The sequence below is a fragment of the Stigmatopora argus genome, chromosome 3 (genome assembly GCF_051989625.1).
Source record: "Stigmatopora argus isolate UIUO_Sarg chromosome 3, RoL_Sarg_1.0, whole genome shotgun sequence".
Lineage (NCBI taxonomy): Eukaryota > Metazoa > Chordata > Actinopteri > Syngnathiformes > Syngnathidae > Stigmatopora > Stigmatopora argus.
In genome coordinates, this window is record NC_135389.1 from 6047989 (window position 1) to 6062454 (window position 14466).

Sequence of the window (14466 nt, forward strand, 5' to 3'; positions counted from 1 at the left end):
TATTTTTGGGATATATTTTTTTTACATGGTCGCAAATATGACTGATGATTTGTATTTGTCAAATCTTAATTAAATTCATTCATTTTCTGAACCGCTTATCCTCACAGGGGTCGTGGGAGGTGCTGGAGCCTATCTATGGGCACCAGGAAGGGGAAAGGGCACACCCTCATGCTCACACTCATACCTAGGGGCAATTTAGAGTGTTCAACCAGCCTATCCTATCCTGCATGTTTTTTGGATGTGGGATGAAACTGGAGTACCCGGAGAAAACCCACACAAGCCTGGGGAGAACTTGCAAACTCCACACAGTGAGGAATCACCTGGGATCAAACCCTCGACCCCAGAAATGTGAGGCTGACACGCTAACCACTCGACCGCCGGGCCGTAATCTACATTCTCCCCCTGTCTTAAATTTTCTGAGTATACCATCCACATTCAATTCTACATGGATGACAGCAAGCTCTTCATTTCTTCAAAATCAACCTGCTCTGTTTCACCTTCCTCCCTCACCCATTGCTGACAAGACATCAATGGATGATGTCCATCATGGACAGCACCTCCCACCCCCTGCATGAGTCTGTGGAGTCCCTCCGAAGCTCTTTCAGCAATAGACTGCTGCACCCTCATTGCAGTAAGGAGCGCTTCCGCAGATCCTTCCTCCCATCAGCTGTCAGGCTCTTTAATAAAAAATGGTGTGGAGTGTTAAGACCTACCGTATGCATGCATGTACATCTATGTGTATGTATGTATGTGTATATATATATATATATATATATATATATATATATATATATATATATATATATATATATATATATATATATATATATATATATATATATATATATATATATTTCAGCAACTCGCTTATTTATTTATATATTTATTCATGTATTTATTTATTAACTTACTTATTACCTATCTATTTATGTCTAAAATGTCTTTCCTATTTCTGCATCCTCACCCTCTTGCTACTGTGACAATGAAATTTCCCAAATACGGGATGAATAAAGTTATCCAATCCAATCCATAACTACCCTCAAACTTCCCACTATTTAACATGATCACAGATTATAGGTTTCTGAGTGTCCACATAGAGGAGGCCTTAACCTAGCACAATAATCTCAAGTCCATTATTAAGAAGGCAACTCACAGACTGTATTTCCTGAGAGTGCTCTGCAAAAACCACCTCTCTCAGAAACTGCTGTTAGCCTATTGTTACTCCATAGAGAGCATCTTGACGACATTTGTGTGTGGTTCGCCAGCTGTAAAGTATCCGAGAGGAAAATGTTCCAGGGAATTCATCATCATTGGTTGCTGTCCCTGGAAGACCTGTGTAGTTCCCACTGCTTCAGGCAGGCCAGCAACATTACCAGGGGCTCATCCCACACATGTCACTTGGACTTTGGACTGCTGCCATCAGTCAAACATATCAGGTTTCTGAGAGCATGAATATACATTCTAGAAAGCAGTTTCTATCTAAAACCCATAACCACACTTAATAAAGCAGGTTGTTATGCAATAGTGAGTCATGAAACACTGCAGATGTTAAGAGATAAATGCTTGTGTGTATGTGGTATGATTTTTTTAATAATCATTCCATGCTCCAACTCCATCGCCTTCCCGTAAATCAAAATAATTAAATCCAAGATCTTCCTCATCATTTTAAAAGGTTTTCACAGACTGGACCCATTCCATGTATCTGGCCTCCATTGTATTAACACTCCTCCCCAACCGCTTTGCTCCTTTTCTACCCTCCACCGTTTCCAGAGAATTTTGTCACTCTTCTCTCCTACTCGGGAACTCCCTTTCCCCTAGCTTCATGATCTCACTGTAGGAGTTATGCACACATTATTGTCATTTATCATACATTTTGTATAAGCTTTTCCTACATTTGAACGCATTCTTGCTTTAGAAAGAGTCACCATCATTTCATTTCTTGTCATCAAATAACTTTTAGTTTATCCTTATTCAAAACAAGATGTGCAGGGGGATCTTTGGAGTCCTTGTGCCTTGTGTTTTGACAATAGTGATAAAATTGTTTTGAAAACTGTGACGTCCCAATCGTATAAATCCACCCTTTTAGAGTTGGGAAGTTCATGTAATCAGGATCTCCGAATGTAATAAAAATGGACAAACAAAAGAAACGGCAGAACGCCATTGGGGAATTGCTACAAGTGGTCCTCAATGTCCGTCCTCCTTGCAAGTCAAAATCCAAAAGGGTGTATTTCCTCTTTATTTATGCATGTTTTTGTGTAAACCTAAAACTTTTTACTTTCAAAGGAAACTTTTTTTGTGTGTGATTGGACACTAAAGGCCACCATTTCACAAGCACTTCACATTGTGTGTAAATCAATCTAATAAGCCTGCCAAGGCTTTCATTTTATTAGATTAAGCACATTTGCCTCTGAGGTTTCTTTTTGTTTGAATCATAGCTTCAAATGAGAATGAATGAATCCAGTCCTCCGGCCTTTTTCAAACAATGCTCATCAATATAAAAAAAAATCAGTTTTAAGGAGCTTTTTAAGCATGCAATTTCGAACAATTAATGCACTAAAACAAAAATATAAAAAACGTCGGTCAAGTGATTATGAATTTGTTTTGCTTTTTACATTTCTCTTTAAATTATTGATCTTCTTTCATTCATTCACCTTCCATACCACTTATCCGCTCAAAGGTTGAGGAGGGTTTTAGAGTCTATCCCAGCCAACTACAGGCTGCAGGCAGGGAGACCGTAAATTGGTTGCCAGCCAATCACAGGGCACAATGAAACAGACAATCACTCACACTCACAATCACACTCTCATCAAGTGAGAATTGAACCTAGAGTGCCTGCACCAAACTCAGTCAGGGTAACCACTGCACCATCAGGCTGCTCTAATTATTGATACATTTAGTAATTTAAATCTAAGAGAGAGCAAATGCTTATACAGCAATCCCTCAAATATCGCGGCTTCACTACATCGTGTATTTTTTTCTGGTAAAAAAAAGTTCATAAAAATTTGAAAATCCAGGCTGAAACTTGCAATCTGAAGCCACTCCCCTGTCTTCCAATTGCCACTAGGAAAATGGCGAAAGGACTCAGCACAGAAGAAAAAAATAGCTGGCAGCGGGCGGAGGCTATAATTTTTTTTCCGAAAGTAGAGCTATATCTTGTTCTTATGGAGTATGTTCAGGTGATTTATTCTGCATAATGTTTTTGTTTGTAATTCCAAATTCCACCTGCCAGCCCTGAAAAAAAATACAGCATATGCTCATTTCTGGACCAGCTAGACCCGTACAAAAACACAAACCAGCAGAAGCTTACTAGCTTTATTGTGTTTTGGTACTGGTCTTTGGGAAGTGTTATGAATATACTAATGAGACAGCCAACTCTTGTTAAACTTTAATGCAAGGGTGTCAGACTCGAGTTGGTTCGCGGTCCGCATTAACGTCAACTCGATTTCATGTGGGCCGGACCATTTTAGATATAATATTTAGATATTTTTTTAATAAATTGATTAAAAGAACTGGATCAAAAGTCCTGAATAATCCATTTTTTATAGATCTAAAACAATGTTTATTTGAGCTTTTTTTCTTAAGAGAAAATCATTTATTTAATAATTGGTTTTCATTTCAAAAGGAAACCATTTTTTATTGTTCCATATTAAATTGGAAAACAGAAAATATTTTTATATATTTTTAGATTTTACAAAATGATTTTTGAACTAAAAACAAAGAAAAAATGGTTTAAAAAATGCAATTATTGATTTCAAAGGGGGAAAATTAGGAAATATAATATACATCTATATCTATCATTTTAATTTGATCCTAAAACAGAAAGTCGGGACTCATGATTTACTTTCCCGGGCCACACAAAATGATGTGGCGGGCCAGATTTGGCCCCCGGGCCGCCACTTTGACACATGTGCTTTAATGTATAAACATTCCATTTAACATCACTTTCCACAATGTCTTACATAATGTTTTATGTAATGAATTCGTCAAATTTTGCACTTAAAATCCTGTTGAAATATAGTATGCAATATCCTCTTTTTAGTGATTTTTCTTAGGGTGGGAATGGATTAATTTGTATTTAGTGGGAATAATTGATTTGAGATACCAGTAAATAGACATACAACCTCGGTCCCGGAACACATTAAGCTCGTATCTCAAGGTATTACTGTATATTGCAAATGTTGCCGATTGTGCGTCATTGCAAATCTATCTTTGGCTATTTGGTGGAGTATTTGATTATTCCCATAGATGACAAAAAAAGCAGAATAAGATGAAATACAGTCCTTAAATAGATATGTTTATATTTTTTTAATTGCAAATGTGGTTTCTTACAAAGAAGTCACAAAATAAAAAAAAAAGAAGACATAAACCTAACAAAAAGCATCAAAGTTGACAAAGTTTCTCACAAAAATGCCTGTAGTCATACAAGATGTGACAGACAGATTTTTCAATATGGGAAAAATATGATAATATAAGTTCCTAGGTCATGATATATAATACTGCATGTACTGCATAGCACAAACGTACACCACAAACCTAAGCTTAATTAAGTCCAAAAGACATTTTCCAATTCATTTGACAAACAACAATGTTAATATGATACTTTTGACACGTTCTCTTTTTTGAAGAAATACTCTACAAACCTAAGCTTAAATCAAAAATGCATTTTCCAATTCATTCGACAAACAATAATGTTAATATGATACTTTTGACACGTTCTGTTTTTTTGCAGATATAAAAATGTGGTTTTAAGATGGATTGTTATAGATTTTGTCATTGAAAAAAGGATTACATGCTAAAATAAAATCGGTTCTGTTGTAATTTCAATGGCATTCTGGCTGATTTGAAAGCAGCCAGTGAAATGAAACATACTAAATTTAACAGTAATTACACCACATTGTAACTGGATGAATAAAGTAGCAATTGCTAATCACTAAATTTGTTACTCATCAATGTTGGTTAGATAACTTGGTGTTCTCATGAAGAAATATTCCTCTAATTCTAGCATGTTTGATGTGGGGTACTGTGCTTTCAATTTTTGAAAAAATGTAACCAATGATTATAAACATTTTAATGTGATTCAACCAGCATAAAATGGAGAAACAGGTTTAGAATAACGTAAGAATAATTCCACGTCAAACTAATGCTTTTTGTGCAACCGAACCATATAGAGGTGTCAAGTACATATAGTGCACACTATATTATTGAAATATTGAAATTGGTGCCCGTTACATATAAAACCTGGCAGTTTTGCTATCGGGTGGAAATCTAATTCCTTCTAAATCATATTAAGCCATGTAAGGTTCTAGTCAGTCTTTTTCATGCCCCAGATTACCAAAGCACTCAAAATACAAGAAAGCTGCAGTGCTAGCACACTTTAATAAGTAGTTGGTGCTGTAAAGTATTAAAGTGAGAAGGAGGGTGGGAGGTTATTAGATAAAGGTGCACACAGGCCCCGCTTTATCATTTTATCATTATTTACCTAACTACATCCAACTAAACAGCGCCCCCCTGTTCTGTGTACACAGAAACAACATATATACACAAAGTATATGTCAACTACACCCATAACAAAACATATGAACATATCATAGCTTAGTACTTCCCTGTGTAATACTACAGCGCCCCCTAGCAGGGATTGACATTACAGGCACGTATTTCCTTGCGGTCCTTGCAGTTGGCCGCCAGTGTGCCTCTTGCTCTTTTCTTCTTCAACATGAAACGCTCCTGGATGCCCCCTCCACATGATTTGTTGCAGTCTGTCCAGCCAGTCCATGGCTGCATCCCACAACCTGGGGAAAAAAGGCAAGACTGTATCCTCCCTCATGTACTGCTTTCATGTGTCACGTTGAAGCACGAATACGTAATTTCAATTTCATCACTAACCTGACTGTCCCTGTAACAAAGCATCACTTTCCTGTTTACCTCTTCTCCTCTTTCCTTCAGCTCTCTTCTCCTTTGGCTTTGATCGACACTTCCTAATTTTGCACTTCTTCCGCTGAATGGTCTCAGGACACACGTTTCCCCCAAACTGTGGCTCCAGTTTCACCATGCGGGTTCGGATGGCGTGGCCTTTACCACAGGACTTGTTGCATTCTGACCACTCTGACCACTCTGAGACCATGCAGTCAATAGCTGAAATAAAAAAAAATTGTATTACACTCATTCGGTTGATTGTGTTTTACAAGGGATTAATTCCCACTGAACCGTAAATGTATATCATTCGAGTTCCAAAGATTAAAAAAATACTGGTAAGATATGGCAATAGCACTGAGGTTCATCATCCCACCAGAACCATAAAAATATGACAGATATGGATTGAAAGGGTTAAGCTCAAACTATAATAGTGTGGTGGGTGAGTGGTTAATGTGCTGGCCATTTTTGTGTGTTTGTATGTTTTGGCAGGTGACTGTGTGGTGTGGCTCTTTGACTCTCACAGTTTAAATTTTTTGCTCTTTGTGTCTAACTGTGTCTAAATTGACCCTAAGTATGAGTGTGAGCGTGAATGGTTGTCTGTCTCCTGCAATTGGCTGGCCACCAATCCAAGGTGTCCCCTGCCTGGTGGCGATAGCTGGCTGGGATAGGCTCCAGCACACCCTGTGACCCTTGTGAGTGGTACAGAAAATGAATGAATGAATATAATGTGTTACAAAGTCCCTGTAGTAGCCCAAACTATAATTTCATTGAAAATCTGTTGCAAAAGCTATCCACCCAATGTGACTATTGTATTTTCACGACTATAAGGTGCACTTAAAAGTCTTAAATTTTCTCCGAAATAGACAGGGTGCCTTATAATCCAAAATTGTTATCACGATAAAATAGAATAAATCAGTCGATAGGGTACACCATCCTCTACAGGTCTCGCAACTACGGTAAGCAGCCTGCGACTTCATTTTCCCCCCTGCGCGGTTCATGCTGGCATATGTAGTTCTTAGGGTACACCATCCTCTACAGGTCTCGCAACTACGGTAAGCAGCCTGCGACTTCATTTTCCCCCCTGCGCGGTTCATGCTGGCATATGTAGTTCTTTTGTCAATACACCCAGTATGACGGCGAGCACACTAATTTGGTGCTCACCGTCATTCCGGGTGGATTGAGAAAAGAACTCCAGTCGCTAGATTGGCGTCAACAGAGCATTCAAAGCTAGACTGCGAACTATATATATTATATATGGATCAACATTGAGCCGCAACAGCTCTCGCAACTACGGAAAGCAGCCCCCGACTCTATTTTCCCCATAGAAAAGTAGTGTCCAGTGACTGCTGGGATATATAGTTCTTTTGTCAACCAATTGACAGTGGCCGTCATTTACTAGGGTGGATTTACAAAAGAACTCCTGCCGCTAGATGTTGGCGTCAAGAGCATTCAGAGCTAAACTGCGAACTATATATAAATATATTATATATGGATCAATATTGAGCCGCAATAGCTCTCACAACTACGGCAAGCAGCCCCCGACTCTATTTACGGTGCGCGGTGAATGCTGAGATATATAAAACGGCGTTTCATTTCGGTTGAGTTCGATCTAGCACATTAATTCTATGTTCGCCGTCATTCCCAGTGGAAATCTCAACTGAGGTCCGAGCTTTTAGGAAGGCAGAAATTACTGACTCGATTAATGACGACTTTGGTGAGACGGAGACGTGCGTGTTGGATGCCGCATTCGCCCACCTGTTCAACATGAGTTATTATGCTATTGCTGCTAATACTTTAACCTCGGAAATAAAAAAAACTGTTGTTTATTCATGTTGGGAGTGAATGGAGTTGTCAGAAAGCTGATTTGTAATCTAGGTAATAATAAAGTTTGGCTGACCTATCTGACTGTTTTGTTGACATTCCCTTTAGCGCAGCACCATCTAGTGGATGCATAATGTAACCCCAGCCTCTACTGTAGACTCGTATAATGCGGTGCGGTAGACCAGTGTAATGCGGAGCGGTGCGCCTTATAATGCGGTGCGCCTTATAGTCGTGAAAATATGGTAAATTAATAGTATTAGTAATAATATTTTTGCAAAGAAAAGGCAATAGTACAGAAGAGCCATATCCCTATTACACTGATTCTTTTTTTCTAAATGTCCATCAACCAGCGCTGCAAAAGGGCAACTTATATCCAACCAGGTAAGATCCAGTAGCAACTAATAATATAGGTAGAGGTATGACTGTAGCTCATTCACAGTGGAATACTTACGGCATTCTGGCAGCATACACTTTTCTGTCTCCTCCAACTCTTCACTGCACTCTGCAGGATCAGACTTAAGCATTCGCTGGCGGGTTCGTAAGCCACGCCCACAGGTGACGCTACATTTACTCCAGTCAGACCATGGTGAAAACATACATGGTATTGTATCTGTAAACAGCACACATACGCTATTGAAATTAATTGAAAAATAAATCATGCCACTAAGTATAAAGTCAGTGTTAACTACCATATTTTCTCGCATTTAAGCCGTATTTGTTGCTAAAAAAATGAAGACTGATTCCAGGGTACCGCTTATATGCGCATAAATTAGACCTGACATGCACGAAACTGCAAGGTGACAAAGACAAAACATCATAACGCAAGACAATGCGGCCGATACGGTCATTTATTTCAAAATAGAGAAAAGATAAACAGATAGATGTTAAAACAAATTTGTTTAGCGTTTTATGAATGAAATTCAAGAAGAAAAAAAACTGTCTTGCATAAAACATGAAAAAACCTCACCCAATTGTGTCTGCCACTGCTCGCTCAGGGCGTCGTTTTTTGCATATTTCATTATTATTATTATTATCGAATATTGCAGAATTTAAACAATTCTGCACAGAAGAGTAAGACAAAATTCCTCCAAAGTGTTGTGAAAGACTCATCACAAATTATCGTAAAAGCTTGATTTCAGTTATTGCTGCCAAAGGTGGCACAACCCGTTATTAGGTTCAGGGGGCAATTACTTTTTCACAGAGGGCCAGACAAGTGTGTAATTTTTTCTTTGGTAAATAAAATCATCATTTACGAACTGCATTTTCTATTTCCTTGGGTTGTCTCTGTGTCATACTAAAATTGGTTTGATGATCTGAAACCTTTGTGTGAAATATGCAAAAAAAAAAAAGAAATCAGGGAGGGGGCAAATACTTTTTCACGGCACTTTAAACATTTTCAGACCCACCGTTACGAAATAAATATTTTTAACTCACAACATTCTGGCATCATGCACTTGTCAACTTCGGCCACCTCCGTTTTACACATTGATCCATCTATAGGAGGCATTTTAACCATGCGCTCACGCCTTTTCATGCCCATCCCACAGGACACACTGCAGAGATCCCACTCAGTCCACTCTGTCACCACACAACTGCTGGATGCTATAGGGTGGAAATAAAGACACATGATTGCAAAAGACACTTTGTTATTGCAGTGGTTTGGGAAATTACACCATTGGCAGATTATATTTTATATATTTTTTTGTTCTTTGTTGAGATATCAGTCCCCTGCAAGCCCTTGGTGGAAGGATGAAGAAAAATTACAATTTCAATGGGCATTAATTACTGCATTTAAGATTTTCACCATTTGCTCTGCACTCTCGGTCCAGTTTACACTATGTTGCTATCGTAATTATAGGAACGGGTGTTCATTGGGCACACAGAAACTGAAAAAGATTACATCTTGCTTTCAATCATCATTTTGCTTCCAAAAGTACTTTTCAAAAGAGCAAACAGATCAAACAAGGACTTTATCAGAACCCTACTTACAGTCTTCTTAAACTACTACTACATCAAAACTGGAAGATAAAAATTGGGTACTATATGACCTAAGCGTAAGCTATTTAAGGGTACTAATCATTGATTATTTTACATTGTCTCTTGTGATATAGGATCTTTATGTAAAATGATGCAAGCATAAAAACAAATAACTCATCTAAAATAATACTCTAATTTATGCGGGGGATTTGTGAAGGGTTTAAGCACATTCTGCGATGCTCCGTTTTTAAATATTTGCAATGAAAAGCAGAGCCCTACTTGGGGAAAAGTTATTGTTTACAGATTTCTCCAAAATTGCTTGGTGATAATGAAAATGAAAGTCGATGTTTGTGAATAATGGATAATCTCGGCAAAAGGGTGACTAAGCATAAAGATATACACTGCTGGGCTAAATTTGGGGTCAGGGCACCAACCATCGAGGTACTAATTAAATGAAAATAGAGGGACAGTGAATTCCCAACAATAAAATGTGCACACATTGATTCATGTCATCAGGGACTCACAGCATTCTTCATTGACGACACACTTTTCAATTTCTTCTGTGTTGAGTTGGCAGAGCGATCCATCCTCCGGGTACTGTTTAACATAACGCTCTCTGGACCTCATTCCCATTCCACAGGACAAACTGCAGGCCGACCAGCTTATCCATTCTGACATCATGCATGTTGACATCTCTGCACATTATAAATTAATATTATTATATAATTCCACTTATCGTATTTTTCATACTCTTAAGTCACACCTGAGTATAAGTCACTCTAGCCCAAAAACGCGCAGAGGGAAAAAAACATATGTAAGTCGCACTTTTGGGGGAATTTTATTTCATATAATCCAAAACAGGGAGGCCCGGCGGCTGACCTGGGTTCAAATCCAGGTCGGTCCACCTGTGTGGTGTTTGCATGTTCTCCCCGGATCTGTATGGGTTTTCTCTGGGTACTCTGGTTTCCTCCTACATTCCAAAGACATGCATGGTAGGCTGATTGGACACTCTAAATTGTCCCTAGGTATGAGTGTGGGCGTGAATGGTTGATTGTCTCCTTGTGCCCTGTGATTGGCTAGCCACCAATTCAGGGTGTCCCCCGCCTCTGGCACGAAGTCAACTGGGATAGGTTCCAGCACCCACCGCAACCCTAGTGAGGATAAAGCGGTTCAGAAAATGAGAAATGAGATAATCCAAAACAAAATCTGACATTTCATAGAAGAATAGAAATGACAACATGTGAATGTATTTTTTTTAAACAAAAAACGTTTTTAAAAAAGCAATAAAAAAATTTGGGTAAGCCCTTCTCAGCTATTATTAGAAGTTACAGGTGATTCTATGGGGTGAATACAATATTTTATAAAAACACTTTAAAAAAGGCATTACAATTTTTTGTAGGCCCTTCTCAGTTGTTTTGGAAAGTTTCAGGCGGTTCTATGGGTTGACCGGAGCAACGTCTGCCACCCACCACCAATGTTGAAATTATCAACACAGCCCTAAAGCACTCTTGTGGTTCAGTGTAAAAATGGATGTTTTGTTTTCAAATCTGTATCCAAATAAGGTGACTAAGTCATTTTGACAGTCAATTAACTTCTACTGGTAAATGTCAAATGTAAGCAGTTCCCCATAAATGTACCTACTTAACACCTAAAAAAATGCATGAATAGGTTCGATTCTTGGTTGGTCCTCACTCTGAGGAGTTTGCACGTTCTCTCTGGGATTGCATGGGTTTACTCCAGGTACATGCACTTTAGACTAGTTGAACACTCTAAACTACCCTAGGTATGAGTGTGAATGGCTGTCTGACTCCATTTGGCTGGCCACCGATTCACGGTGACCCTCGCCGGGTGCAATAGCTAGCTGGGATAGGCTCCAGCACCCCCTTGTGAGAATAAGGGGTTTGGAAAATGAATGAATAAATGAATCATACAGTTGATCAGATATATGAGGTTCTGTTCATTTGCATGAGATTTTTTTGGGAATATGTGCCACTCAAACTAATTCAGTTCAGTTCCTATTTGCCACCAAAATGTTAGACAAGAGACAAACTCTCAAAACAACGTATGCCCAATTTAGAAAGTGTAAAATCGACATTGTTATACCTATGCTGCTTTGTGTCCGTAATATATCCTTGTCAACAAGGACAATAACTATCCCCTTTGTTTTCATTCGCCACTGATCAGAATTGGATTCAGCTAATGTCAAGTGGTAGATGATAGCTAGTAAATCATAGTTCTTGAAAATGTTTATGCTCATGAGGCCTCATTTGTTTTGCAGATAACCTTTACCTTTATGAATGATTCACTGAGTTCTTGCCCAGTGGACCAGGACTTTTTGATTAGCGAGTGCCGCCCATTATAATGAAGTGTTCTTGTGTTCTGAAACCTTGCAAATTAAATTGCATTAAAATGGCTGCATAACTAATTGCCATTTGCTGGAAAGTCATGATCGATTTTGCGAAAAAGCATAATTTCCATTGCGTTCCAATTGCAGATGTACAGCAAATGGTCTAAATTTATTAGTTTTTATTAGTAGTACATATTAGTTGCATTAGAAGAATTCTTGCAAATGAATAAACAAAAAAATAAGTAATGTCTGACTAAGTTCCTCAAAGATATGTATAAGAATGGATTCTGCCAATTAGGTTTCCATTTAGAGACACCAATGCAAATGGTGTGGTGTTTTCTTGTAAAAGCTGAACCTTCTTGTTAAAGGAAATTGCTGAAGGAAAAAATTGCTATAATCCATTTTTTGATAATCCCGTAATTAAAGTGCTGCCAGCATCACTCTTTAATTACCGATCGACAGCATTGTGTGACATTCTCATCATGGACAATCAACTTCTGGAATGAATCCTGTCACCTCCTTTGACACCTTCACATAGTGGTCTGTTTATTCCATCTCTAGCATCTGTTTCTTCAAACTTTATTATAATCCTTCAAAACAAACATGGCTCCAATTAAATTTTAGGATCAAACAATTGAGACAAGCTGTAAAAAGGCAGCAGTTTTCTTGTTGCAGTCCATTGTATTGGTTTAACCAAACTAAACAACAAGGAGTCACATACTGCAGACCTGTCAATAAAATATAAATACAAGTAGCTAGGCTATTGTTGGCACATCAAGGTACGCTTTTTAAAAATAAGAATAAAAGCAATGTTAAAAAAACGTTTTCCTTGGATACTGATGGGCAAAACTGAGTATGATTACAATTTAACTCCATGACACATGAAAAGAAAAAAAAAGAAAAAGAAAAAGGCTACACTGATTATTTTATATGTTGCTCCTTCTGACTGCATCTTTCAGTCAGTTGCTGTAATGTACTATTTAAGGCTGGAACCAACCGCGGAATAAACCCTCTCAAAAATGTGAGGCGGACCTGCTAAACACTCTTCACCCCCCAATAATGATCAACCATGCCACTGAGTTAGATCAATAAAAGATAGCATAGTTTCATTAATGTAAGGAGCAACATCAGCTCACCTTGCGTACTGCATCCAGGGCCCATGCAAGGCTGGAAATCTTGGGTGTGGGGACATGGAACGCTGAGATCCAACTGAGCCTTAAGCATTCTTTGCCTCATCCGTCGGCCTTTATCACATGATGCACTGCTGCAGGCCGACCAGGGAGACCAACCAGAGTAGATACATGTCTCAGGAGTGTCATCTAAGATAGAAAATCAAGAGGTTGTTTTATGGAGAAAAAACCTGCAATGGCCATTTACTAATAGTTTTATTTTATTTTTTATCACGCAGAAGCTTTGTTCCAGCACTTGTTTGAAGCAGCTGTTGTTAGAAATAAACTTGGGAATGCATGAGAAATATACTGTAATAAAGAGCAATACTCTAGGAAGCACTACTAAGGCCTACTGGACTTGAGATCTGAAATATGAATGAATTAAAGTTAAACCAATTATCTGCAGACTCCAAATTGATAATTAGTTGGCCCCTTTGCTTGGCAGATTTCTCTCATTTGAGTCTGCTTTCCACAATGTTACGTTTGACTTTTTGAGAACAGAGATATTACATGGTATTGGATGATATAGCGGCCTGGCGGCTTGAGTTGTTAGCCTCACAGCTCTGGGGTCCTGGGTTCAAATCCAGTTCGGTCTACCTGTGTGGAGTTTGCATGTTCTACGGGGGTTTTCTCCGGGTACTCCGGTTTCCTCCCACATCCCAAAAACATGCATGGCAGGGTGATTGGACACTCTAAATTGCCCCTAGGTAAGAGTGTGAGAGTGAATGGTTTTCCGTCTCCTCGTGCCCTTCGATCGGCTGGCCACCAATTGAGGGTGTTTCTGAAGATGTCTACAGGAAGTAGTCGTAAGTAATTAAAGAGGTAACACTATTGTCTTGTCTTTTAAAAAGAAAATACAATTTGCTATTGAGATTCTTGGAACACTATGAGCGTCCTTCAAAGTGTGAATGAAAGAAAGTTTATTTGCTCAATACAGTAGTGCTGCAGCCTATCCTAATACTTTACCTTTGTCATTTTCCTCCTGACCAATGTCTGCTACAATGTCATCAATGCTGTCTGGCACCACATTACACTGCTCACCCTGAAAGAACAGAGACGCGTGGCATTAAACATTAAAACTACAAATTTAGACAACATACATGGTATGTCACTGTGTGTCTAAAGCCAAATGGCACAGCATTGATAACAAGTGGCAGGTGCTTATGATGCATGTTTTAAAGTTTGACTTCATATACGTTGTCACTTCTGTAGTAACAGATGCCTTTTATTTGCCTTAAG

The 14466-nt window shown here is 38.6% G+C and overlaps 1 protein-coding gene across 2 annotated transcripts in view; it reads right to left on the minus strand.

The window, feature by feature from the left end:
* Window positions 1–4286: 4286 nt before the first annotated feature.
* Window positions 4287–14466, minus strand: part of spon1b (spondin 1b) — a 65962-nt gene continuing 55782 nt past the window's right edge. Inside the window, exons 10-16 of one of the 2 annotated variants that reach the window (XM_077595958.1) lie at window positions 14194–14269; window positions 13195–13377; window positions 10236–10406; window positions 9169–9336; window positions 8186–8344; window positions 5923–6132; window positions 4287–5789 (exon numbers count right to left, since the gene is read on the minus strand). In XM_077595958.1, coding sequence (XP_077452084.1) covers window positions 5626–5789; window positions 5923–6132; window positions 8186–8344; window positions 9169–9336; window positions 10236–10406; window positions 13195–13377; window positions 14194–14269 — 1131 coding nt within the window. In that variant the 3' untranslated portion in view covers window positions 4287–5625. Of the gene's footprint in view, window positions 5790–5883; window positions 6133–8185; window positions 8345–9168; window positions 9337–10235; window positions 10407–13194; window positions 13378–14193; window positions 14270–14466 lie in introns of both variants that reach the window. The other variant, XM_077595957.1, reaches the window with a different exon arrangement.